Source organism: Tauraco erythrolophus, chromosome 26 (genome assembly GCF_009769465.1).
Source record: "Tauraco erythrolophus isolate bTauEry1 chromosome 26, bTauEry1.pri, whole genome shotgun sequence".
Lineage (NCBI taxonomy): Eukaryota > Metazoa > Chordata > Aves > Musophagiformes > Musophagidae > Tauraco > Tauraco erythrolophus.
In genome coordinates, this window is record NC_141490.1 from 7,686,036 (window position 1) to 7,712,170 (window position 26,135).

At 62.2% G+C, this 26,135-nt stretch overlaps 1 protein-coding gene across 1 annotated transcript; it reads left to right on the forward strand.

The window, feature by feature from the left end:
* The first annotated feature begins 10,454 nt into the window (after positions 1-10,454).
* LOC147526882 (roundabout homolog 3-like) lies at positions 10,455-25,162 on the forward strand. The gene is given in 34 exon segments (XM_086626798.1): positions 10,455-10,602; positions 13,697-13,726; positions 13,729-13,866; positions 13,869-13,889; positions 13,892-13,936; positions 13,939-14,043; positions 15,244-15,401; positions 15,493-15,613; positions 15,700-15,787; positions 15,789-15,836; positions 16,744-16,871; positions 16,941-17,031; positions 17,033-17,090; positions 17,609-17,780; positions 17,895-18,054; positions 18,056-18,098; positions 19,013-19,094; positions 19,162-19,330; positions 19,411-19,577; positions 20,273-20,394; positions 20,484-20,505; positions 20,508-20,666; positions 20,669-20,704; positions 20,795-20,842; positions 20,845-20,909; positions 20,990-21,191; positions 21,274-21,444; positions 21,538-21,561; positions 21,779-21,847; positions 21,934-21,978; positions 21,981-22,373; positions 22,411-22,602; positions 24,747-24,854; positions 24,948-25,162. Coding segments are annotated over 34 exon segments (3,843 nt in total).
* Positions 25,163-26,135: the final 973 nt, after the last annotated feature.

Genomic DNA, 26,135 nt, shown 5'->3' on the forward strand with positions numbered 1-26,135 from the left:
GGGGAAGGCGTCGTCCCTGCAAAGCAACTCTGAAGCAAAGGAGCAAGCCACGAGTGCAAGAGGGCAACCAGGTGCGAGCTATCCCTCATTACTGGGGTAACTGGGAGCCCTCTTTTCCCACAGGGGCTTCCAGGAGCAACTAGTACCACTCCCTCAGGGACAGAAGATGCTGGAGGGCAGGTAAGGGAAGTCAGCCCACCCGGGGCCACGGTGCCCGGCACACTCGGGGCTGAAAGAGGCAACCCAGGGGATGCAGCGCCCCAAAAGTCCAGGGAAAAGGATGCTGTCCGTGTGAGGGACACAAATAACCGGACACTGTGTCTCTCCCACTCAGGACCAAATGATGCTACCACAGCCCACCCGCACAGAGGCTGAACTCAATGGATGCAGCACCCGGGCAGAAAGATGCTGCTGGAGGTGGTGGGTGCTGAACCCACAGGACGTGGTGCCCAGCCTGCTCCGGGCCAGCAGTGCCATCTGGGTGCTGCGGGAAGCCGGGAGCCCTGTGGACGAGGTGCCTTGCACCCAGGGACAGCCAGAGCCAAAGGATGCTCCAGGAAACTACCTGCATGGAGAGACCTGGAAGGGCTGAGCCGAGGGCCACGGTGCCCCCACAGCCAGGGCCAAAGGCTGGGCTGAGCCCAAGGGACACCCAAAACCAGCGTCACAGGATGCTCCAGAAAGCCGCCGGCATGGGGACATCCCTGAAGGATCGATCCCAAGGAACGAGGCCTTGCACTCAGGGCCAAAGGCTGAGCTGAGCCTAAGGGACACCCAAAACCAGCACCAGAGGACGCTCCAGAAAACCGCCCACAGGGGACCTGAAGGATCGATCCCAAGGAACCAGGTGCCTCGCACCCAGGGACACCCAAAACCAGCACCAGAGGATGCTCCAGAAAACCGTCCGCATGGGGACATCCCTGAAGGATCAATCCCAAGGGACGAGGTGCCTCGCACCCAGGGACATCCCCAGCCAGAGCCAGAGGATGCTCCAGAAAACCGCCTCGCACCCAGGCCAAAGGCCAAGCCCTGGCGAGACGCAGCGACCGAAGGATGCTCTGGAAAACGCTCGCACGGGGACACCCCGAGGGGTGACCCCAGGGACGGGCTGCCCCCACCCCGGGGCCACGAGTCGCCCCGGGAGATCGCCCCGCTTCCCCCCCGCCCCGGGGCCGACCCCCCCGCCGCCGGGGTACCTTGATGCGCTCCCGGCACTGCGAAGGGGTGCGCTCGTAGCCCAGCTCGGCCAGGGCGCGGGAGACGCGCTCGTACATGGCGGGCCCGGGGGCTTTGCTGCCGAAGACGGTGCCGGCGCCCTCCAGCTGCTGGTACCGCGCCTCCACCAGCCGCTCGTTGCCCCAGACGGCGATCAGCGCGTTGGTCTCCGCCGGCGTCCAGGACATCCCGCGGCAAGCGGCTGCGGCGGCGGCAGCGGCGGCGCCGCCCGGCGAGAAGGAGACGGAGGGCGAGGCCCCGCCGCGGCCCCCCGCCCCGCCGCCGCCGCCCCAGCGCGGCCCCGCCGGCCGCCGGCCCCGGGCCGAGCGGGGAGGCGCCGCTGGGGGTGGAGGGTCGGAGAGCTGCGGTTGCCGTCGCTCAGCGCGCCCGGCGAGCCCGGCGACAGCACCTCCATCTTGGGGATCTTCAGCGGCGGCTCGGCGGCCGGAGCTGCGAGGAGCCGCAGGACGCCGCCATATTGGAGATGCCGGAGCGAGCGGGCGGAAGTGACGCGCGCCGGCGGGAGGGACTTCCGGCAGCCCCCAGGCTGGGGGGGGCGGTGGTGGAGGGGAGGGGGGAGCGCGTGGCGAAGGGGGCGTGGTTGAGGTGGGGGCGTGGCCACCGAGGGGCGTGGTTGGATGCGAAGGGGCGTGGCTCGCTGTGTAGGGGCGGGGCGCAGCTCGGGGGGCGTGGTCTTGTGGAAGTGGGCGTGGCCAATGCAGGAGGAGGGGGGCTGTCGGGATGGGGGGGGCTTGGAGGGAGGAGGCGTGGCCAGGGGTAGGGGCGCGCGGGGTCGGGGCTTGGCGCGTAGGGTGAGGCCACGGGCAGGGGGCGTGGCTTCGGGGGTGGGCGTGGTTTGCGAGTGGGCGTGGTTTAGGGAGTGGGCGTGGCACAGGGACCCCACACCGGCAGGGTCCCCGTAGCCCCCACCGGGACACGGACCCCATGTGCTGAGCGCCCCCCACCCCGGGTCCCAGCACCCCCCAAACACCGAGACTGAGCACCCCTAATTATAGGGGCGGAGCACCCCCATTTCCGGGGGGGCTGAACGCTCCCCAAATATTGGGGCCGAGCACCCCCTACCCCGGGGCCGAGCACCCCCGCCTCGGGGAGCACCCCCCAAACACCCCCCCAGTACCGAGATGGAGTATCTTCAATCTACAGGGGCTGAGTCCTCGCCCAATTACCGGGCTGAGCCCCCCATTTATTAGCGCTGAGCCCCCCAATTATTAGGGCTTACCCCCCCCCCAATTATTAGCGCTGAGCCCTCCAATTATCGGGGCTGAGCCTCCCAATTATTAGCGCTGAGCTCACCCGTTTATTAGAGCTGAGCCCTCCAATTATTAGCATTGAGCCCCCTGATTATCGGGGCTGAGCTCCCAATTATCGGGACTGAGCCCCCGAATTATTAGGGCTGAGCCCCCTCATTTATTAGCGCTGAGCCCCCCAATTATTAGCACTGAGCCCCCAATTATCGAGGCTGAGCCCCCCAATTATTAGCGCTGAGCTCTCCAATTATCGGGACTGAGCCCCCCAACTATCGGGTCTGAGCCCCCCCATTTCTCAGCTCCGAGCCCCCCAACATCAGCGCTGAGCCCCCCCATGTACTAACCCCTCCAGGTTTCGGGGCTCCCTCCTTTTCGGGGACCCCTGGCGGACCCCCAAGCCCACACCGCTTGTGTCCGCCCCCCCCCTCCGCCCCCCTCCGGTGCCACCGGCAGCACAAAGGGCCCCCGCGTGCGCGGCGCAGCCCCCCCCGCCGCGATCCTAATTAACGGGGCTGGAACCAGAGGGGACCCATGATTGATGAGCCCGGGGGGGGGGGGGGGGGTGGGGGGGATCGAAATGGGGGGGGGCAGCACCCCAGCTGCGCCCCGAACTCTTCGTTAAGCCAAGCCTAACGAGCAGCGCGGAGGTTTGACCCCACTGCACCACCCCAAAATAAACCTCCCCCCCAAAAAATAAACTTCCCCCCCCCCAAATACTGCCCCCCACCGGAGGGGGTGGTTTGGTTGGGGGGTCCTGGGGGGCCCTCAGGGTTGGTATCACCCGGATGGGGTCGTTAATGAAACGCTTTAATTAGGGCCGTGTTGGTTAAACAAATGGGGGGGGGACGAGGGGGACACGGGGACGGGCAATCAGGGGCCGTAATTATCCCCTTCTAATTACGGGGATTAAGGGCTGGCGGTGGGGGGCGGAGGGGGGGGACGACGACGAGGGGACCGCAGGCTCTTTGTCACCGGCTGCCAGTCCCCAAAGGGGTGTTCCCGGTGCCACCCCGGTGGTGGGTCCCAAAAGGGGTGTCCCCAAACGGGTGTCCCTGATGCCACCGTGTCCCCAAACGGGTGTCCCCAAAGGGATGTCCCCGATGCCGCTCTGTCCCCAAAGGGGCGTCCCCAAAGGGTGTCCTTGATGACACCGTGTCCCCAAAGGGGTGTCCCCGATGCCATCCCTGTGGTGTGTCCCCAAGGAGTGGCCTCAAATGGGTGCACCCACTGCCACCTCTGTGACATGTCCCCAAAAGGGTGTCCCTGCTGCCACTGTGTCCCCAAAGGGATGTTCCTGCTGTCAGCATGTCCCCAAAAGGATGTCCCCATTGCCACTGTCTCCCCAAAGGGTTGTCCCCAATGCCAGTCCTTCAATGTGTCCCCAAAGGGATGTCCCTGCCACCAGCTCTTCGCCATGTCCCCAAAAGGATGTACCCGTTGCCACCGTGTCCCTAAAGGGATGTCCCCAAAGGGACGTCCCCACTGCCGCTGTGTCCCCAAAGGGGTGCACCCACTGCCAGCCTTGTGTCATGTCCCCAAACGGTGTCCCTGTGCCACCGCATCTCCAGGGGGATGTACCTGCTGCCAGCATGTCCCCAAAGGGTACACCCACTGCCACCCCCATGACATGTCCCCAAAGGGAGGTACTGCTGCTGACGTGTCCCAAAGGGGTGCACCCACTGCCACCTCTGCAGCATGTCCCCAACGGGGTGTCCTTGCTGCCACCATGTCCCAAAGGGATGTCCCCAATGCCAGCCGTACAGCATGTCCCCAACAGGGTGTCCTTGCTGCCACCGTGTCCCCAAAGGGGTGTCCCCAAAGGGATGTCCCCAAAGAGGTGTCCCCGCTGCCAGCCCCACGCCGTGCCCCCACAGGGCTGCACCCACCAAAGTGGGTCCCCAAAACGATGCACCCGCGGCCGGTGTCCCCACAGCCAGCCCTGCCAGCGTGCCCCCAAGGCCCAGGAGGGCCACCAGCCCCTTGTGTCCCCCCATCCCCATCCTCGAGCCCACCGTGGTGGTGCAGGGCGGCAGCCCCCCCTGCCTGGGAGCTCATCAGGCCCCAATTAGAGGGCTCGCTGGAAAGCGGGGACGAATGCAAATGAGGTTAACGGTTAATTAGGGATTGAAAAATTCATTATTCCTCCAGAGCAGCTGATTGCGATGCAGCCCCGCGTCCCCGTCAGGGCCATTTGACCGCTGGCTAATGACACGGCGGTGGGGGCTCGCGGGTGTCCCCCCCCTCTCCCCTCCTCAACCCGCCGAACACATCTGAGTCATTCCTGGAGAGAGTTGTGGCCGTTCTCAGCCTCGGAGCAGCCGTGTCGGTTCAGGCAGTGACTTGTAGGGGCTCATCTGTGCGGTGAGTTGTGGCCGTTCTCAGCCAGGGTGCCCCAGTGCAACGAGTTGTGGCTGTTCTCAGCCAGGATCGCCCATGCAATGAGTTGTGGCTGTTCTCAGTGGGGTTCACCCATGCAATGAGTTGTGGCTGTTCCCAGTGGGGTTCATCTCTGCCATGAATTGTGGCTGTTCTCAGCTGGAACTCATCTATGATATGAATTGTGGCCGTTCTCAGCCAGAGCTTACCCGTGCAACGAGTTGTGGCTGTTCTCAGCCAGGATCGCCCATGTAACGAGTTGTTGCTGTTCTCAGCAGGGTTCATCTACGAAATGATTGCGACTGTTCTCAGCCAGTATTGCCCAGTGCAAGGAATTACAGCTGTTCTCAGCTGGAACTCAACTGGGATATGACTGGTGGCTGTTCTCAGCCAGGGCCCACTCGTGCCATGAATCGTGGCTGTTCTCAGCCGGGATCACCCGTGTAATGAGTTGTTCTCACACACATGCAATGAGTTGTGGCTGTTCTCAGCCAGTATTGCCCAGTGCAACGAATTACAGCTGTTCTCAGCTGGAACTCAGCTGGGATACAATCGTGGCCGTTCTTAGCGGGGCCCACTCGTGCCATGAATTGTGGCTGTTCTCAGCCGGGGTCGCTCCTGCGGTGAGTTGTGCCTGTTCTCAGCGGGGTTCATCTAGGAAATGAGTCGTGGCCGTCCTCAGCTGCCCGGAGGTGGGCAGACGGCGGGACGAGCAGCTCGGGGCAGCGATGGGGAACCCCGTCCCTGCTCCCCAAAGCTCCCCCCGCCACCTCGCTCGAGCCAACCTGAAGACAATTAACAAATCGCCAAAAAGACAAGCACGGAAGTTTATTTATTACCCCGGACACGCGACAGCGCCGTGACCGGGGAGAGAAAAGATGCGATACAGAGGAGGAGGGGGATGATGCCGAGCCCCCCCCCCCCCACTCCGGTACCTAGCAGCATCCTTCGGGGCTGCCCCCCCCCGGGCCCGCTGCCACAAAAGAGGGACCCAGGCGGCCTCATCCTGCGGGGCCCAGCGTCCCGCCTCCGCCTTTTGTCTGCCTTTCAAAGCCAATCTCGCGGCCCCAGATGGGTTAATACATAATGCAGACAAGCAAATAATTGCTCGCCTTTGTAGGGCCGGCAGCTCCGGGTCCCCGGCCCCTCTGATCCCCCATTAACGCCCATGCAAACGAGCCTTCCACCCAATTAAGCCCAGCTTTGATGGAGCCTTTCCCAATGATGCGCCGGTCCCAGACTAACCAGTCGCACATGAGCCACTACCTGTTAAACCGGGAGGTCGGTTTCCTTCGGGGCTCGGCTTCCCGGCTCCCTCGCCGGTCCCAGCTGCCGAGCTCCGCCCGGTTTCCCCCGGCCCCGAAGGGAGGCTGGGCTGATAAATGATCCCGACAAAACTCCGGATTAAAGAGGTGGAAATGGGATGTTAATATACCCCGAGCCGCTCATCTCGGGAACACATGGGCTCCCAAAGACCGTGGTAATGAGGCGGGCTGGGACACCCCTGCCAGGAGACCTCGGGGTCCCCCCCGCACCCCCCCCCCCCCCGCCTGGCTGCGTCTGCCAGGCGGGGAGGAACGAGCCTGACACCGGCCCCGGGGACGCGGCCGTCCCGTCCCGCAGGGTGGCCCGGGGGCATCTCCTGCCGCCGCTCAATCTGCTCACCTCAAGCATCCAGGCGGCATCCTCCAAAGCTTGGGGGATGCCAGCGCTTCCTGCTGCAGCCCTGCAGCGTCCCTTTGTGCGTAAGGGCACCAGCCCCTAAAGCATCCCAGTGTGCTCCCCTAAAGCAACCCAGTGTGCTCCCCTAAAGCAACCCAGCATTATCCCTTAGTGCACCTTTGCATCGTCCCCTAAAGCTTCCCAGGATCATCCTCTAACACAAATAAGCATCATCCCCTAAAGCTTCCCGGTACCACTCCCTAAAGCTTTCCGCCATCAACCTCTGAAACATCCGAGTATACTCACTTAAAGCATCCCAGTGTCCTCCCCTAAAGCTTGTCGCTGTCATCCCCTAATACATCCCGGCATCCTTCCATCTATCCTGGCATCATCCCGTAAAGCATCCCAGTGACATTTCCTAAAGCATCCCAGTTTGCTCCCCTACAGCATCCCAGCATCATCCCCTAGACCACCCCCATATGCTCCCCGAACCATCCCTCCATCATTCCTAAAGCATTCCAGTGACATCCTGTAAAGCATCCCAGTACACTCCCCTAAAACATCCCAGCATTATCCCTTAGCACATCCTGGCATCATCTCCTAAAACATCCCATCATCGTCCCCTAAAGCATCCCGTACACCCCTGAAAACACCCCAGAATCATTCACTAGGCACGCCAGCATTACCCCCTAAAGCATCCCTCCATCATTCCTAAAGCATCCCAGTGTTGTCCCATCAAACGTCCCAGTATGCTCCCCAAAACCATCCCCCCATCGTCCCCTAGAACATCCCAGCACCATCCTCTAAATCATCGCAGTTCCATCCTCTAGAACACCTCAGCATCTTTCCTCAAAGCATCCCACCATCATCCCCTAAAGGATCCCAGTGTCACCCCCTAAAGCATACCACCATCATCCTCTAAAGCATTCCAGTGTCATCCAAATTATCCCACCATTATCCCCTATAGCATGCCAGTGTCATCCCATAAAGCATCCCAGTACGCTCCCCGAAAACACCCCACCATTGTCCCCTAAAGCAACCCGGCACCATCCCCTACAGCATCCCAGTTCGCTCCCCAACCATCCCATCATCATCCTCTAAAGCATCCCAGTGTCCCCTAAACTATCTCACCAATATCCCCTACAGGATCCCAGTATCACCCCTAAACCATCCCAGTATCACCCCTAAAACATCTCAGTATCACCCCTAAAAATCCCAGTATCCTCCTAAAATATCCCAGTATCACCCCTAAAATCCCAGTATCACCCCTAAATATCACCCCCAAAACATCCCAATATCACCCCTAAACCATCCCAGTCCTAAACCATCCCAGTATCACCCCTAAACCATCCCAGTATCACCCCTAAAACATCTCAGTATCACCCCTAAAATCCCAGTATCCCCCTAAAATATCCCAGTATCACCCCTAAAAATCCCAGTATCCCCCTAAATATCACCCCCAAAACATCCCATTATCACCCCTAAAAATCCCAGTATCACCCTTAACCCATCCCTCCAGTACCCCAGCATTACTCCTCTCCAGATCGCTCCCCCCGCAGCCCCCCTCTGTCCTCCTCCCCCCCTTCCCTCCCCCCCCTCCATCCCCCCCGCCCCCTGTGCCGCGCCACAACCTCTATAAATATTCAAAAAGCCGCATTTTCCGGCAAACCGCCCGGCTCGGGGGGGGGGTCCCGGGGGTATGTTAATACCAGGGCTGCGAGGGATTTAACCCCCCCCTCCAATGCCGGGGGGGGGGGGGGGGTTCCAGCCGCTTGTTTGCCCATACAAATATCTTGTCGCTCGTCATTACCGCCCCCCGCCCGCTAAGCTCCTTCGTGCCTCAGTTTCCCCACCCCGATGCTGCCCGGCTATGCGGAAGGGAATTAGGAAAAATCAAACGGCAGTGAAAAAAGAGGGATAACGAGGATAAGGAAGAATGGGGGAAGCTTGTGTCACCCCCCCGCCAAAAAAAAAAAAAATCAGGAGGTGTTTTTGAGCGGCGGCAGCGAGAGGTTTGGGCAAATCCTGCGCAAACAGCGGCTAATTACCGAATCAAAGGGCAATTAAACGCGCCGGTACCGGGAATAACGGCGCTACCGAGGAGGCGACGCTGTTTGCCCAGCTGATTAACGGGGGGGGGGGGGGCGGATTATCCATCGGGATGAAGCGGTTCCTTTGTTTCTCCTTTCGCCATCCCCAATTTATCTGGGAGGAGGTATCGGCGACGTGTCACCCTCGGGAGCCCGTCACCGCGGCCTCGGGCCGCCTGTAGCAGGATAAACGCTGAGGTGCTTTAATCCCTGAGGTTCCCCCTCGCTCAGAAAAAAAAACCTAAAACACTCGAAACCCCCCAAACTCTCCAAGATTCCCATTAAAAACTCTTCTCCCATCCCAGCGCGGTTCCAGATGTGCGGCAGCGCTCCAGGTGTGCGCCCGGCTGCGGCCCCCAGCACAGCTCCGGGGGGGGGGGCGGAGGGCGTGTGGGGGGGAGCGCGCTCGGGTGAGCTCTCCAGATGTGCGCCCAGATGTGTCCGCGCCTACCTCCCCCTCGCCTCTCCAGATGTGCGGGACGGCAAACCGCCCAGATGTGCGCTTCCCATGGACGCCCAGCCGGGGCCCCCCGGGACCCCCGCAGCTGTGACCTGAGCCCTCCAGATGTTTGCCCGAATGTCACGCATCCCCCAGACCCTCCCAGCTGTGAACATCCCGCAGACTCTTGGTGTCCCAGTGTAGGAGAAAGACCCCCCAGCTGTGCCCCAAGAGCCCTCCAGATGTGAACCCCCCTTCGTGTCCCCCCCATATGTGCAGGGCTCCCCCACCCCATCATTTTGGCCACCCCCACCTTCGCCCTATTCCCAGGAGGTCGTTAGTGACACGGTAACGACCCCCCCCAATAACGACCTACCCCCAGTAATGAGCCCCCCATAACGCCCCCCCCACGACCCCCCCCATCACGGGGGGAGGAGGTGCATTGCTTCACACATCAGCCCAGCGCATTAATTAAGCACCTAATTGCTAATTAGGAATCCAAGAGGCATCTCGCGCCGGAGCAGACGCTCCCACTTGCCCCCCCCCCAAGATCGAGGCCGCTGGGGGTCCCAGCACCCCCCAAAAGCGGAGCCCACCCCTGCCAGCGCACTCCGCTCTTGGGGTACGCGGGTGTAAGGCTGCACCCCCGAGGGGGGGGGGGTGAAGCTGCCTTTTGGGGTTCACTGAGGGGTGGGTGTCCCCGGGGGGAGGACGCGTTTTTTTGGGACGAGCTCGGACAACTGCTGCCCTCTTCCCCCCCTCCCTCCAACGCAACGACCCCCCCTTTTCCTCTGCCTCCCCCCCCCAAAAAAAGATCACCCCAATCCCCTCCGCTCCCATGGAGCCCCCGCTCCACGAGACCCCTCCCTTCCCCAAAGGCGGGGGGTGCAGGGACACCCCGATCTCCCCTCCCACCCGCACGGCGCTGGCCGCGCCCCCGCTGGACCCGGGGGCGGTGCCGCGGGCTGGGCCGGGCTGGGCTGAGAGGGGCTGAGCTGAGCTGGGTCGGACTGGGCTGAGCTGGGCTGGACCGTGCTGAGCCAGACTGGGCTGAGCCGAGCCGAGCGGGGCTGGGCTGAGCTGGGTCGGACCGGGCTGAGCTGTGCTGAGCCGGACTGGGCTGAGCTGGGTCGGACTGGGCTGAGCTGTGCTGGACCGTGCTGAGCCGGACTGGGCTGAGCCGAGCCGAGTGGGGCTGAGCTGGGTCGGACCGTGCTGAGCCGGACTGGGCTGAGCCGAGCCGAGCCGAGCCGAGCGGGGCTGGGCTGGGCTGAGTTGAGCTGGGTCGAACTGGGCTGAGCTGTGTCGGACCGTTCTGAGCCGAGCCGGGTGGTTCAGAGCCGAGCCGAGCTCAGCCGTGCCGGGTCGGACCGTGCCAAGCCGAGCCTGGCCGGCCGGGCCAGGATGCTGCGGTACCTGCTGAAGACGCTGCTGCAGATGAACCTGTTCGCCGACTCGCTGGGGGCCGAAGGCTCCAACTCCTCCCAACTCCTCCTCGGCATCAACGGCACCGGCACAGCCCTCCACCTCCCCGCTCTCACCCCCGGCAACGGTACGTGGCCCCGGGTCCTGGTGTCCCCGTGTCCCATTATCCTTCTGTCCCGGTGTCCCAGTGTCCCAGGGTCCCGCTGTCCCTGTGTCGCGGGGTCCCGGTGTCCTGCTGTCCCCGTATCCCAGTGTCCCCTTGTCCCCGGGTCCCGCTGTCCCCGTATCCCGCTGTCCCTGTGTCCCACTGTCCCTGTGTCCCGGTGTCCCCGGTCCTGGTCCAGCGGTGATGCTGGAAATAACCTGCCACACCCCCAGCCCCGAGCTGGGACCCCACCGGCACCGACTCCGGGTCCCCGAACCAGCCCCGTGCCCCCACTCTGGACCGGCTCCGTCCCCGGACCGTGAACCGCGAGGGATCCCCTGTCCCCAGACAGTCCCCGTGACTCCAAACCGGGACCAGCCCGGTGTCCCCAAATCAGCCCGGTTTGTCCCCAGGGACACACCCTGGTGTGTCCCCAGATCTCGAACAGGGAGCGACCCTGTGTCCCCAAATCATCTCTGTGTCCCCGCATCGACCCCTTGACTCTGAACTGGGAGAGACTCCGTGTCCCCAAACCAGCCCCAGTGTCCCCAGACCGGCCCCGTGACCCCACACCGAACCCCAGACTCTGAGATGGGACTGATCCCGTGTCCCCAAACCAGCCCCGTGTCCCCAAAACAGCCCTGTGTCCCAAAACCAGGAGGGACCCTGGTGTCCCCCAACTGTCCCGGTGTCCCCAAATCAGCCCCATGTCCCCAAATCAGCCCCATGTCCCCAAACCAGCCCTGTGTCCCCAAACCAGGAGGGACACTGTGTCCCCAAACCAGTCCCGTGTCCCCAAACCAGTCCCGTGTCCCCAGACCAGGGGGGACCCCGGTGTCCCCAAACCAGCCCCGTGTCCCCAAACCAGTCCCGTGTCCCCAGACCAGGGGGGACCCCGGTGCCCCCAAACTGTCCCCGTGTCCCCGAACCCCCGTGCTCCCCCCCCGGCGCAGGAGGGGGCCCGGCCTCACTCCCCGCCAGTACCAATTAGCCCCGGGCCCAGCTGCGCCCCCCCGGCCCCCGCCGCGCCCACCCCACCCCGCCGCCGCCCGCCGGGTACCGGGGACCCCGCAGCATCCCCCCCCGCCCCGTCCCCATGCAGCAGCCGCGCATCCCGTTTCCATGGCAACGCGTCCCACCCGCCCAGGGTGCCCCAAATCGCAGCCGTCCCCCCGGCCCCCCGATGCTGGGAGTTGGAGCGGGGGCGCGTGTGCACGCGTGTGTGTGCAAACGGGGGGACACGCGTGGGTGGTGGTGCGTGTGCGTGCGTATGCAAGTGTTGTGCATGCGTGTGAATGCGCGTGTGTGCGTGGAATGCGTGTGCATGTGCGTGCATGTGCACGCGAGTGCATGCGTGTGAGTGCGTGTGAACGTGTGTGTGCATCTGCGTGTGCATGAATGTGCGTGTGCATGTGTGTGCACTCGTGTGTGTGTGTGCAAACGGGGGGACACGCGTGGGTGGTGTGCGTGGGTGGAGGGGGGGTGTGTGCATGCGTGTGCGTGAGCGCGTGTGCGTGCGTATGCAAGTGTGTGCACGCGTGTGAATGCGCGTGTGTGCGTGGGAATGCGTGTGCATGTGCACACGAGTGCACGCGTGTGAGTGCATGTGAGAGGTGTGTGCATCTGCGTGCGAACGAATGTGCGTGTGCATCCGTGTGTGTGCATGCGTGTGCGTGAACGTGCATACGTGTGCACGCATGGGCGTGCGTGGAACGGCGTGCATGCGTGTGCATGCGTGTGCGTGAATGTGCATACGTGCATGCATGGGGTGCGTGGAACGGCGTGCATGCGTGTGCGTGAATGTGCGTGTGCATGTGTGTGCATGTGTGTGCATGCGTGCATGCGTGTGCGTGCCAATGCACGCGCATACGTGAGTGCGCGCATGCGGTGCAAATGCGCGTCCGCGCGCGCGCGCGCGGCCGGTCCGTGCGGCAGCAGCGACGGTCGGTGAGCGCAGCGCGAACCGCGGCGTTAATGAGCGCTAATTAACGCAGCGTTAATGCGCGTTCGTTAATTCCCGCGGCCGGACCTTGGGAACCGCCCGACACGCCCAATATCGTGTTGTTTTTTTTTTTTTCACTTAAAATTCGTTTTTTTTTTTCTGCAATCCGGAGGCACCGGCTCCGCTACAGAAAATCACCACCTGCAGCTGATGGGAAAAAAATCCCCTTTTGGGGGAATTTCGCCCCAACCCCGTTTCCCCAGGAACGGCCGGTTGGAAACTGGGTGGAAAAGGGGCGTTACTGGGGGCAGAGCTCCCTCGTCCCCCCGTGTGTGTCTGAGGTCCGACACCCTCCCGGTCCTGCTGCCACCCTGCCAGCACCCACGCTGTGTGGGTGGGGGGATGCAGTGGGCTGAGACCTGGCCACACTTCATGTCATCTCCTGGTCATGGTACCTCCTGGATGGGTGGAGTAAGGGGAGTTGATACACTGGGCTGAGTCCTGACCACATTTTGTGTCATCTCCTGGTCATGGTACCTCCTGGGGGGTGGAGGATGCAGTGGGCTGAGACCTGGCCACACTTCATCTCACCTCCTGATCATCTCACCTCCTGGGTGGGTGCATGGAGATACAGTGGGCTGAGACTTGGCCACGTAGCATGTCGCCTCCTGGTCGTGGCACCTCCTCAGTGCGGGGAGGAAGGATATACCAGGCTGAGATCTGGCCACACTTCATGTCGTGTCCTGGTCATGGCACCTCTTGGGTGGGTGGGATTGGGTGGATACAGTGGGCTGAGACTTGGCCGCTTTTCATGTCACCTCCTGGCTGGGGGGAGGAAGGATACACCAGGCTGAGACCTGGCCACACTTCGTCTCACCTCCTGATCATCTCACCTCCTGGATGGGTGCATGGAGATACAGTGGGCTGAGACTTGACCACATTGCAGTCACCTCCTGGTCGTGGCACCTCCTGGCTGGGGGGAGGAAGGATACACCAGGCTGAGACCTGGCCACACTTCGTCACCTCCTCCTCCTGCAGCAAAGCCGGCCGTGGATCCAGGCCGGAGGTTGCTCGTTCCCCGAGGGGTGGAACAATGGGGTCCAACCCCCGTCCCCCCAATTCTTGTTGCCGCAGGGTCGCGCCCCGAGCTGGCGGACGCGCCGCCCGCATCGTGGAGCACCCCGCCGACCTGCTGGTGTCCAAGGGCGAGCCGGCCACCCTGAGCTGCAAGGCCGAGGGGCGCCCGCCGCCCGCCGTCGAGTGGTACAGGGACGGGGAGCGCGTGGAGACGGACCGCGAGGACCCCGCTCCCACCGCGCCCTCCTCCCGGGGGGGCCCTCTTCTTCCTCCGCGTCCTCCACGGCCGGCGGGGCAAGCAGACGAGGGGGTCTACGTCTGCGTGGCCAGGAACTACCTGGGGGAGGCCACCAGCCGCAACGCGTCCCTGGGGTGGCCGGTGAGACCCCTGGGGGGAGGGGGGTGCTGGGGGCAGGGTTGGGGGGCGGGGGGAGGGGCTGTGAAAGGCTCTGGGTGTGCTGGTGAAGAGGGTGGAAATGAGGGGAAATAAGTGAAAGGAAGTGAAAAGAAATGAAAACAAGTGAAAATAGATAAAATTAAGTGGAAATAAGTGAAAATAAATGAAATAGATAAAATTAGATTAAAATAGTGGCAATTAAATGAAATTAAGTGAAAGTAAGTGAAAATAAAGGAAACAAGTGAAAATAGATAAATTAAGCGGAAATAAGTGAAATAAGTGAAAATAAGAAAAAAGTGGAAATAAGTGAAAGTGAAAATGAAAATCAGTGAAAGTAAGTGAAAATATATGAAATAGTTAAACTAGATTAAAAGAGTGACAATTAAGTGAAATTAAGTGAAAGTAAGTGAAAAGAAAGGAAAACAAGTGAAAATAGATAAAATTAAGTGGAAATAAGTGAAATAAGTGAAAGAGAGAAAGTGAAAATAAATGGACATGAGTGAAAATAAGTGAAAAGAAGTGTAAATAAGTGTAAGTGTAAATAAGTGTAAATAAAAGTTAAATGAAAATAAGTGAAAGTAAGTGAACATAAGTGAAAGTAACTGAAAATGAAAACAAAATCAGTGAAAGTAAGAGAAAATAAAATAAGTGAAAAGAAGTGAAAGTAAGTGAAAACAGATAAATTAAGTTAAAATAGTGAAAATTCAATAAAAATGAAAATAAGTGAAAATAAGAGAAAGTGAAAGTAAGTGAAAGTGAAAGAAATGCAAACAAGTGAAAACAAAATTACGTGAAAGTAAGTGAAAGTGAAATTAATAAAAATAAGTGAAAGTGAAAGTAAGTAGAAAGAAATTAAATAAGTGAAAGTGGAAGTAAGTGAAAAGAAATGAAAATCAGTGAAAGTGAGTGAAAATAGATAAAATTAGGTTAAAATAGTGAAAATTCACTGAAATAAAGTGAAAGTAAGTGAAAATAAAGGAAATAAGTGAAAATAAAGGAAAATAAGTGAAAATAAGGAAAATAAGTGAGAATAAAAAATGAAACTAAATGAAAATAAGTGAAAATAAAAGAAATATGTAAAAAAAATGTTAAAGTAAATGAAACTAAAGGAAAAGTGGACCCACTGGCTCTGGTGCCACCCCCAGCTCCGGCTCCTGGGGAAACTGAGGCAGGGCCGATGTCACCCCCCCCCCCCCCCCCCCGCCAGTGCTGCGGGACGATTTCCGGCAGCCCCCCGGCGCCGTGGCGGTGGCGGTGGGTGAACCCGCCGTCCTGGAGTGCGTCCCCCCCCGCGGGCACCCCGAGCCCACCGTCACCTGGAAGAAGGACGGCGCTCGGCTCAACGGCGACGACGAGCGTCTGACGGTGAGGGATGCGGGGGGGGGGTGTCCCCCCCAAAAAAAATACCCCCCCCCGAGGTTTGGGGGGGTCTGAGCCCCCCACTCCGGTCGAGCAGATCCGCGGTGGGAAGCTGATGGTGACCAGCACGCGCAAGAGCGACGCCGGCGTCTACGTCTGTGTGGCCGCCAACGTGGTGGGCGAGAGGGACAGCGAGCCGGCTGAGCTGGCGGTTTTCGGTACGTGGGGGACGGGAATGGGGGTTTTGGGGTGTCGGGGTGCCATCCTAGCAGGACTGAGGGTCACCTCCCTGTCGCCCCGGCAGAGCGCCCGGCGTTCAGCAAGAGGCCCCTCAACCAGGCGGTGCTGGTGGAGGGGACGGCGGAGTTTCCGTGTGAGGTGGTGGGAGACCCGGCCGGCGGCTCGCTGGCGCAAGGAGGAGGGCGAGATGCCACCAGGGAGGTAAGCGGTGGGTGCCGGGGCCGGTGCGGTGGGTGCCGGTGTTATGGGTTGGGCATCTGTGGTGGAGCCAGGTGGCATCACTGCATGCGTTGGAGCATCCCGCGTCCTCCACGCGTCAAGTAACCCCATGGCGTTGAGTATCCCTGTGGCATCAAACACCCCCATGGCGTGAAGTATCCCCACGGAGTGAAGTATCCCATGATGCTGAGTGTCCCAAGTATCCTCAAGGTATCAAGTATCCCCGTGGCATTCAGTATCCCCACGGTTGGGTGTCCCCATGACATTGAGTATCCCCATGGCACCAAGTATCCCCATGGTGTTGAGCACCCTTGGGTATCCCCATGGTGTGAAGTATCCCTACGGCGTCGAGTATTCCCATGGTGTTGAGTATCCCTGTGGCAACAAGTATCCCTGTGCTGTTGAGTAACCGCACGACACTGAGTATCCCCATGATGTGAAGTATCCCTGTGGCGTCAAGTACCCCCATGGTGCCAAGTATCACCACGGCATCAAATACTCCCTCGGCATCGAGTATCCCCATGACATTGAGTATCCCCAAGTATCCCCATGGTGCTGAGTATCCCCAAGTATCCCCACAGCATCGAGTATCCCCACGTTGTGAAGTATCCCCATGGCATCGAGTATCACCATGGCATCAAATACTCCCTTGGCATCGAGTATCCCCACAACGTCGAGTATCCCGCGGTGTGAACTACCCCCATGGTGCTGAGCATCCCAAAGTATCCCTATGGCATCAAGTATCCCCATGGCATTGAGTAGCCCCACCGTGTTGAGTATCCCCCCGGTGTTGAGTATTCCCAAGTTTCCCTCCAGTGTCAAGTATCCCCCTGTGGCACCCCGGCACCCTGCCGGCACGGCGGCTGGTGGGCCCCCCCCTCCCTCGCAGGTGGCAGGTGCTCCCCGACAACACCCTGCGGATCAGCCGCCTGCGGCCGGAGGACGAGGGCACCTACACGTGCGTGGCCGACAGCAGCGTGGGCAGGGCGGAGGCGTCGGGCACCCTCACCGTGCACGGTAAACGGGTGGGGGGAGGCTGGGTGCCCTCAGGGAGCACCAAAGGTGGCGGCAAAGTGGCGGAATAAGCTCCGTTTGTCTCCTGGTGCCGTGGCAGTGCCCCCCGGCTCGTCACCGGCCCCCGCGATCAGACTGTCACCGCCGGCCAGAGCGTGACCTTCCAGTGGGAGCGAGGGCAACCCACCGCCCGCCGTCTTTTGGCAGAAGGAGGGCAGCCAGGTGCACCCCTCTCCCTGCCCCATTTCTGTCCCCATCCCTGTCCTTGTCTCTGTCTCTGTGTCCATCTACCCCAACTGATCCCTTTCCCCATCCCATCCTTGTCCCCATTCCACCTCATTTGCCCTGTCCCCATCCCTATCCCTGTCCTGATCCCTGTCCCCATCCCCATTCTTGTCCCTGTCCCAGTCCCATCCCCATCCCATCCCTGTCCTCATCCTGTCCCCATCCTTGTCTCCATCCATCGCTATCTCTGTCTCAATCCTATTGTCCCCATTCCCATCCCTGGCCCATCCCCATTCTTGACTCCAACCCTTTCTTCATCCTTGTCCCCATTTCTGTCCCTGTCCCTCTCTCATCTCCATCCCCATTCCATCCCTGTCCCACCCCGCCCCCATTCTTGTCCCCCATCCCTATCCCTGTCCCATTTTTATCCCTGTCCCTACTCTGTTCCTGTCCCCCCCATCCCATCCCATCCCTGTCCCCCCTCCCACCCCCTACTCACCCCTACCCCCCCCCAGACGCTGCTGTTCCCCAGCCAGCCCCCGCACCCCACCCACCGCTTTTCCGTCAGTCCCACGGGCACCATCACCATCTCCGACGCCCGCCCGGCCGACGCCGGCTCCTACGTGTGCCAGGCGGTCAGCGTGGCCGGCAGCGCCCTGGCCAGGGCACGCTTGGACGTGGCAGAGGGTGAGTCCGGCAGTGGCAGAGAATGGGCACCTTTGGTGCACCAGTGGCACCCAGTGCCAGCACCCGGCTCTTACTGGGGTGCCAGCGCCGGATTTTTCCCTTCCTTCACCGTAGCACCGGCGCAGCACCCGCCACCGGTGATCCGTCGGGGTCCCGCTAACCGCACGGTGTTGGTGGGGGCCACGGCGTGGTTGCCGTGCTGGGTGGGGGACGGTGACCCCCCGGTCAGTATCGGGTGGCTGAAGGACGGGAGGGTGCTGGTGGGTGCCCACACCCCTCGCCAGTCTGGAGAACGGCACCCTACGGACCGGGCTCCGGGTGAGCCGGCCCGCGGCTGGGGCTCAGGGTGCCTATCCCCTGGGGCACCCATGGGTGACAATGTGGGGTGGGAGGGGCTCAGGGAGGTGGGGCAAGGGGTGGTGGGTGCTCAGGTGGTGTGTGCAAGGGGTGGTGGGGGCAATGGGGGGGGGTGCTCAGAAGGTGGATGCTCAGGTGGGTGGGTGTAAAGGGAGGAGGTGGGCGCTCATGGTGGTGGGTGTAATGGGTGGTGGGTGCAAGGGGTAGTGGGTGCTCAGTGTGGTGGGTACAAGGGATGGTGGGTGTAGAGGGAGATGGTGCTCAGGTGGGGGGTGCAAGGGTGATGGGTGCTCATGGTGGGGGTGCTCAAAGTGGTGGGTGCTCACCGTGATGGGTGCTCAGGGGGTGGGTGCTCACGGCTGTGGGTGCAATGGGTGGTGGGAGCTCAGGGTGGTGGGTGTAATGGGCGGGCAGTGCTCAGAGAGGTGGGTGCTCATGGTGGGGGTGCCATGGGTGATAAGTACTCAGAGTGGTGGGTGCAAAGGGTGGTGGGTGCTCAGGTGGGTGTGGTGGGTGGTGGGGGCAAAGGGGATGGGTGCTCACAGTTGTGGGTTCTCAGGTGGGTGGGTGCAAGAGGTGCTGAGTGCTCACAGTTGTGAGTGCTCAGAGTGGCGGGTGCAAAGAGTGACGGTGAAAGGGTGGTGGGGGCAATGGATGGTGGGTGCTCAGGGTGATGGGTGTAAAGGGTGGTGGGTGCTCAGGGTGGTGGGCGTAAAGGGTAATGGGTGCCCAGGCTGGTGGATACAACAAGTGATGGTGTGCAAGTGTTGGTGGGTGCCCAGGGTGATGACTGGAAGAGGTGGTGGGTGCTCAGGGTGCGGGTGCCGAGGTGCCGGGTACTCAGGGTGATGGGGCAGGAGCTCTTCCCCTCGCAGGTGATCGACTCCGGGCACTACGAGTGCGTGGCCACCAGCTCGGCGGGCGAGACACGCTGGGGTGGCTCCCTGGAGGTGCAAGGTGGGTCGTGGGGACATCACTACCGGGGATGCTGTGGCACCCCACATCTCTGCGCATCTCCCTGCAGATGATGGATCCAACCTCTCCCTGCCATCCCCCGTGCCCGGCGTCCTCCCTGGGCCACCCTCCACCCCCGTGGTCACCAACGTCACCAGAAGCAGCGTCACCCTGAGCTGGAGAGGCAACGAGGACAGCGGTGCCACTGATGTCACCTCCTACATCGTGGAGGCTTTCAGGTATCACACAAGTGTCCTCTCTGGGTGCAGAGGTGGCACGGTGGCCCAGTGCCACCCCGCCACGGATTACCGCTGTCCCCCCAGGCGATGGGTGGCCCATGGGAGACGGTGGCAACCGACGTGGCGGGTGAGACCCACACAGTGAGCGGCCTTGTCCCCGACACCGTCTACCTCTTCTTGGTGAGGGCGGTCAATGCCTACGGGCTCAGCGAACCCAGTGGCGTCTCGGAGCCCGTGCGCACCCAAGGTGAGACCTGTGGTGACACCAGCGGAGGTGCCCATTGACCCGTCACCCTTGGGTGCGTGCCTCCTCGGTGACACCAATGGAGGTTCCCATGCACCCACCGCCCTTGGGTGCATCCCCACTTGGTGATGCCAATAGAGATGCCCTTGAATTCATCATGCTTGGGTGCACCACTGCTTGGTCATGCTCATGGAGGTTCCCATGCACCCACCACCTTGGGTGCACTCTCAGTTGGTGATGCCAGTGGAGGTGCCCATGAACCCACCACCCTTGGGTGCATCCCTGCTTGGTGATGCCAGTGGAGGTGCCTGTGCACCCAAGACCTTTGGGTGCATCCCCGCCCAATGATGCCAATGGAGGTGCCCATGAACCCACCAACCTTGGATGCATCCCAGCCCAATGACATGGATGGAGGTGCCCACGGTGCCACCACCATGGGGTGCATCACTGCTTGGTGATGCCAGTGGAGGTGCCTGTGCACCCATCACCTTTGGGTGCATCTCCACTCAATGATGCTGATGGAGGTGCACATGCACCCACCACCCTTGGGTGCATCTCCATTCAATCCACCATTGGGTGTATCCCCACTTGGCGACACCAGTGGAGTTGCCCAAGGACCCATCACTCTGGGTGCATCCCTGCCTAACGACACCGATAAAGGTGCCCGTGGACCCACCACCCTCCCGTTTTCTCGGCAGACACCAGCCCCACACAGCAAGGGCTGGACCTTGAGCAGGCACAGCGGGAGCTGGCACGAATGGCCGTGCACCTACAGGAGCCCGTGGTGGTGCCACCGGGCACCATCCGCCTCTCCTGGACCGTGAGTGCCGCATGGTGCACCAGCTAGTGGTACAGTCCTCCTGGTGCCAAGCATCCCCCCACCCATCCCACCTCCCCTTGGGTCCCCAGGTGGAGCGCCAGGCACCCTTCCTCCAGGCTACCGGGTGCTGTACCGGCGGCACGGCGGGCGTTGGGAGGAGGCGCGGGCAGTCGGGGCGCCAGCGGAGCGGGGTGTCCTGCTCACCGAGCTGCGCCGCGGCCAGGACTACGAGGTCAAGGTCAGACCCTACTTCCGTCACCTCCGCGGCCCCGACAGCGCCGTGCGCGCCTGCGCACCCCGGAGGGGGTGAGCGTGGGGCCGGAGGGGCGGCGGGGGTCCGCGGGGATGCCCCAAAGGTGACACGCCACGTGGGCTGTTCCCCCCTCCCTTGCCCTGGTAGCCCCCAGCGCCCCGCCGCGAGCCGTCAGCGTGGCCGGTAACGGCACATCGTCCGCATCTCGTGGCAGCCCGCCGCCGCGCCGGCCGAGCAGAACGGCGTCATCCGCGATTACCGCGTAAGGGCGGCGGCAGGGTGGCGGGTCCCCCGTGTCCCCCACGACACTGTGTCCCCACCGTGTCCCCCTCCCCACTCCAGATCTGGTGCTTGGGCAACGAGAGCCGCTTCCACATCAACCAGAGCGTGGAGGGGACGGTGCTGGCGACGGTGCTGCGGGGACTGGTCCCCGGCGTCCCTTACCACGCTGAAGTCGCCGCCGCCACCGGCGCTGGCGTGGGCGCCGCAGCGCCCCGGTGCCCATCCACGTCGGTGAGTCCCTTGTCACCGCCGCCGCGCCAGGGTGGGCAGGGGGTCACGCCGGTGCTGGGACGACTCCCCGGCAACTCGCTGTCCCCGTGTCGCTCGCAGCCCCACCGGCAGAGCGGGATGCGGGGTCGGCGGGGGGAGCAGCGTGGCCGAGCGTTTGGCCGCGGTGGCCAGGCAACCGGCCTTCATCGCTGGCGTCGGTGGCGCTTGCTGGGTCATCCTCGCCGCCTTCGCCGCTTGGCTCTATGGCCGCCGTCGGAGGAAGAAAGAGCTGAGCCACTTCGCCGGTACGGTGGGGTGCTACCCCCGGGACCCCCCACCCCACCCACCGCCCCGGCACCCATCGCCTCCCCGAAAACCCACTGCCTCTCTCTTTACAGCATCCTTCGCCTATACGCCCACCGGTAAGCCTATAGGTGCCACGGGGACCCGGCGCGGCCCCTCGCCGCCCTCACCCCAAACTCTTTCCGCAGTCGCCTTCCCCTCCGGCACGCAGCAGCCCCAGGTAACCCCCCGGTGTCCCCCCGCGCTCCCTGGGACACCCCGCCGCCGGTCACCACCGTCCCTTCACCCCATCTCCTTGCAGGGCGGCCGCCGGCGGTGCTTACCCGTGGCTGGCAGACGCGTGGCGTGGCGGCGGCACAGCCGGTGCCACCGGCTGCTTGGGGACCCCCGAGAGATACTACAACGGTGAGGGGGGACGGCGTGGGGACGGGCGGCTCGGATCGGGGAGGTGGGTCACGGCGGACGCTGAGGGTGCCGGTTATCTACCGCAGACGCTGGCATCACCCGTTACATCGCCCAGACGGAGCAGTTCGTGGCAGGGCTGGCGAGGGGCCGGTTTACAGCACCATCGAGGCGGGGGGCGAGGAGCTCCGCACCTTCCCCCGGCCCTTCTCGCAGCACGGGACCCCCTACGCCGCAGGGGGTCCCCAACCGTTGGACGTCCCGGCGCCTCGGGCACCTCGCGGCCGCGCCGAGCACGGTAGGGTGGTGGGACGGGTTGGGGGGACACACGGTGCGGTCCCCTCCCTGCAGCCCCTCCCCGGCGCCCTTCCTCACCACAGGGGCCAAAGGGAAGAAATTGGGGCAAGCGTGAAACCGCCGGCGGTGAGCTGGACGGACCTGCTGCCGCCGCCACCCTCGGCCAGCGAGCTCAGCCGGTGCGCCCAGGAGGTGGAGGAGGAAGAGGAGATGAAGAGGCAGCCGGAGGGTTGTGAGGGGCTGGTGGGTCTGGGGTATGTTGGCCTCAGCGCCCCCTGTGGCCCGCACCCAGCAGGTTGGGGATGGAGGAGTGGTACCCGGTGAGGATGTCCCCTGTGCCACCGCTGCATCCTCACCTGCTTCCTCCTCCGGCTGCCGGTCCACCGCCACGCTGACGCCGTCGCCCCGTGCCGCCGAGGACATCCCCCGTCTCCGTGACTTCGATATCCCCGCCTGCCCCGGTAGGAGACGGACCTCGCTTGGTCTGGCCATGCCGTTGGGGTCTGGATGTCCTGTCAGGGTCCAGATGCCCCATTTGGGTCTGGATGTCCTATTGGTCCGATGTGCCATTGTGGTCCAGCCATGCCATCGGGATTGGATGTCCCATCATGGTCCAGATGTCCCATTGGGTCTGGATGTCCCACCACGGTTCAGGAGTCCTATCGCAATCCAGCCATGTTGGCACCATCTGGCCTGCCATGCCATTGTGGCCTGGCTGTGCCATTGGCCTTCAGATGTCCCATCACATCCAGCCATGTTGTCATGACAGCTCTGCCATGGCATCGCGATCCAGCCAGGCCACTTAGATCTGGATGTCCCATCGGGCTCTTGGATTTCCATCAGGGTCCAGATATCCCACTGGGGTCTGGATGTCCTATTTGCGTCTGGATGTCCCACCATGGTCCAGGTCCCATCGGATCCAGCCATGTCGTCACCATCTGGCCCTGCCATGCCATCATGGTCTGGCTGTGTCATTGGGGTCCAGATGTCCCTCTGGTGTCTGGATGTCCATCAGGATCTGGATGTCCTATTGGCGTCTGAGTATTCAACCAGGGTTCAGATGTCCCATCACAGTGCAGCCATGTTGTCAGCAACCAGCCCTGCTGTGCTGTCATGGTCTGGCTGCGTCATTGGGATCTGGATGTTCCATTGGGATCTGGAAGTCCCATCATGATGCTGATGTCCTAACACAGCCATGTTGTCATGATCCAGCCCTGTCATGCCATTGCAGTCCAGTCATGCCATTGGGATACAGATATCCCATCAAGGTCCCATCACAATCCAGCCATGTTGTCACCATCTGGCCCTGCTGTGCCATCATGGTCCGGCCATGCTGTTAGGGTCCGGATGTCCCATTAAGCTCTGGATGTCCCATCACATCCGGCCATGTTGTCATGATCCAGCCCTGCCATGCCATTGGGGTCTGGGTGTCCCATCAGGGTCTAGATGTCCTATTGGGGTCTTGATGTCCTACCATGGTTTAGATGTCTCGCCATGGTCCAGATCGCCCATCATGATCAGCCATGTTGTCACGATCCAGCCTTGCCATCAGCATCTGGTTGTCCCATTGTGGTCTGGTTGTCCCACCACGGTCCAGATGTCCCTTCACGATTGGTCCATGTTGTCACCATCCATCCCTGCAGTCAGGTCGTGCCCTGGCCATGCCATCACGATCCATCCGTGATGCTGGCAGCTGGCTGTGGTGTGACAATCCAGCTGTGCTGTCGTGATGCGGCTGTGCCGTCAGGAGCAGGCTGGGACGTTGCCATCCAGCTGTGCTGTCACGGCCCGGCTCTGCCACGACCCAGCGGTGCCATCGCAATCCAGCTGTGCCATCGCAACCCTGGCACGCCACTGCAATGCAGCCGTGGCATCGGGGGCCAGCTGTGCCGATGTAATCTAGCTGTGCTGGATCCAGCTGCGCTTCCACGACCCAGCTGTGCGCTTGCAATCCAGCTGTGCTGGCGATCCAGTTGTGCCAGGATCCAGCTGTGTGCCTGCAACCCAGCCACGCACTGGCAACCCCGCCGAGCGGTGCCTATCCAGCTGTGCCCCAGCTGTGCCAGCATGACCCTGCCACGCAGCTGGGATCCAGCTGTGGCCCTGCCATCCAGCTGTGCCGTTTCAGCTCACCCATGCCATCACCAGCTGTACCACCACAATGTAGCTTCCCCCACTGGCTCTGGCACAGCAGGGGGGGTCGTGCCAGCACCGTGGTGGCCACGAACCCCCACCCGGCTTCATCTCCTCCCTCCCCCCCCATTTTTGCCAGGAGACCCCCTCACGGTGCTGGCACCCCACCACGGGCACCCAGCACCCCTCCGAGTCCAGATGCCAGTGAGGACCACCCACCCCGTGCCTGCCGCCCCCCTGGCACAGGTGAGCCCTGGGAGGCCATTTTGGGTGGGTGAGTCTTGGTGGCCGGGGGGGCTGACGTTGCCATCGCCCCCAGGGAAAACCCTGGGGAGTCCCCAAAAAATCGCCCGAAGCCCAAATGCAGCCGCTACCGCCGGGAAAAGCAGGCAGGAGGTGAGTGGGGACTAAACTGGGAGGGTCTGGGAGGGTCTGGGGGGGGGCTCAGCCCGCTCCTCCTTCTCCACCGCAGACTTGCCGCCACCGCCGCTGCCACCACCGGGCGTGACCCCCGGCCCCTCGCCGGAGCGGGAGCCGAGCGGGGCCGAGCGCAAGGTCACCCATCGCCCGCCGCGCGGCGGTGAGTCGGAGCCGCCAACCGCGTGCCGAAGGGGTCGGTGGTGGTGGGGGGGTGTCACCTGCTGAACCCCAATTTTTGTCCCCTCCGGTGCAGACGAGGTCGTCCCCTTCGGCAAACCCTCCTGCCTGTCCCGCGGGCAAGTGTCCGGCAGCTGCTCCACCACGGGCAGCGTCTCGTCCCGCGGTTCCACCAGCTCCCGCGGCCACGGCTCGGGGCGCAGCCGGACGCCGGGGGACCGCGGCGAAGGGACCGGCCAGCGCCGCCGCCCCGGTGCCCCGTTTCCCTGCCCGTCGCAGGAGAAGCGATGAAGAGGAGGGCGAGGTGGTTGGCAGGGTTGGGGACACGGGAACGGGGATGCGGAGTGGGGATGACCTTTAATTTTGGATATTTTGGATATAATAATGGAAATAGGGCTGCACGGAGCCGGCAGAAGGTGGGCGGCAGCGCGAGGTGGGGGGTGAGGGTGCTCAGGGTGGGACAAGGACAGACAGGGTGGACAAGGGTGCTTGGGAGGGCCAAGGGCGCTGGGAAGGGATGAGGACCCTGGGGATATGGACAGATGGGAGGGATGAGGACACCTGGGAGGGATGAGGTTGCTGGGGAGGGATGAGGACCTTGGGAACACGGACAGTTGGGAGGGATGAGGACACCTGGAGGGACAAAGATGTTCAGAAGGGATGAGGATGCTCAGGGAAGGATGAAAACCCCAGGGACAAGGACAATTGGGAGGGACGGGGATCCTCAAAGAAGGATGAAGATACTTGGGGAGGTCAAGGACAGTCATGAGAGGAGGAACGAGGAGGATGCTCAGGGGGGATAAGGAGTCTGGGGACAAGGACGGTTGGAGGGATGAGGACACCTGGGAGGGACAAGGATACTCAGGAGGAATGAGGACCCTGGGGACAAGGATCGGGAGGGATGAGGACATCTGAGAGAATGAGGGTGCTTGGGGAGGGACAAGGAGGATGCTTACGGAAGGACACGGACCCCGAGGACAAGGACAATTGAGAGGGACAAGGATGCATGGGGAGATCAAGCAGAATCACCAGGGATGAGGACGCTGGGGAGGGATGAGGAGGATGCTCAGAGTGGGTGAGGACCCTGGGGACACGGATGGTTGGGATGGACGAGGATGCTGGGGAGGGACAAGGAACATTGGGGGACAAGGATGCTTGGGGGGATGAGGACACTGGGGAAGGACGAAGACATCCAGGGGTTGAGGACCACTTGGGGGAAGAGGATGCTTGGGAAAGAGAAGGTTGCTTGGGAGGGACAAGGACA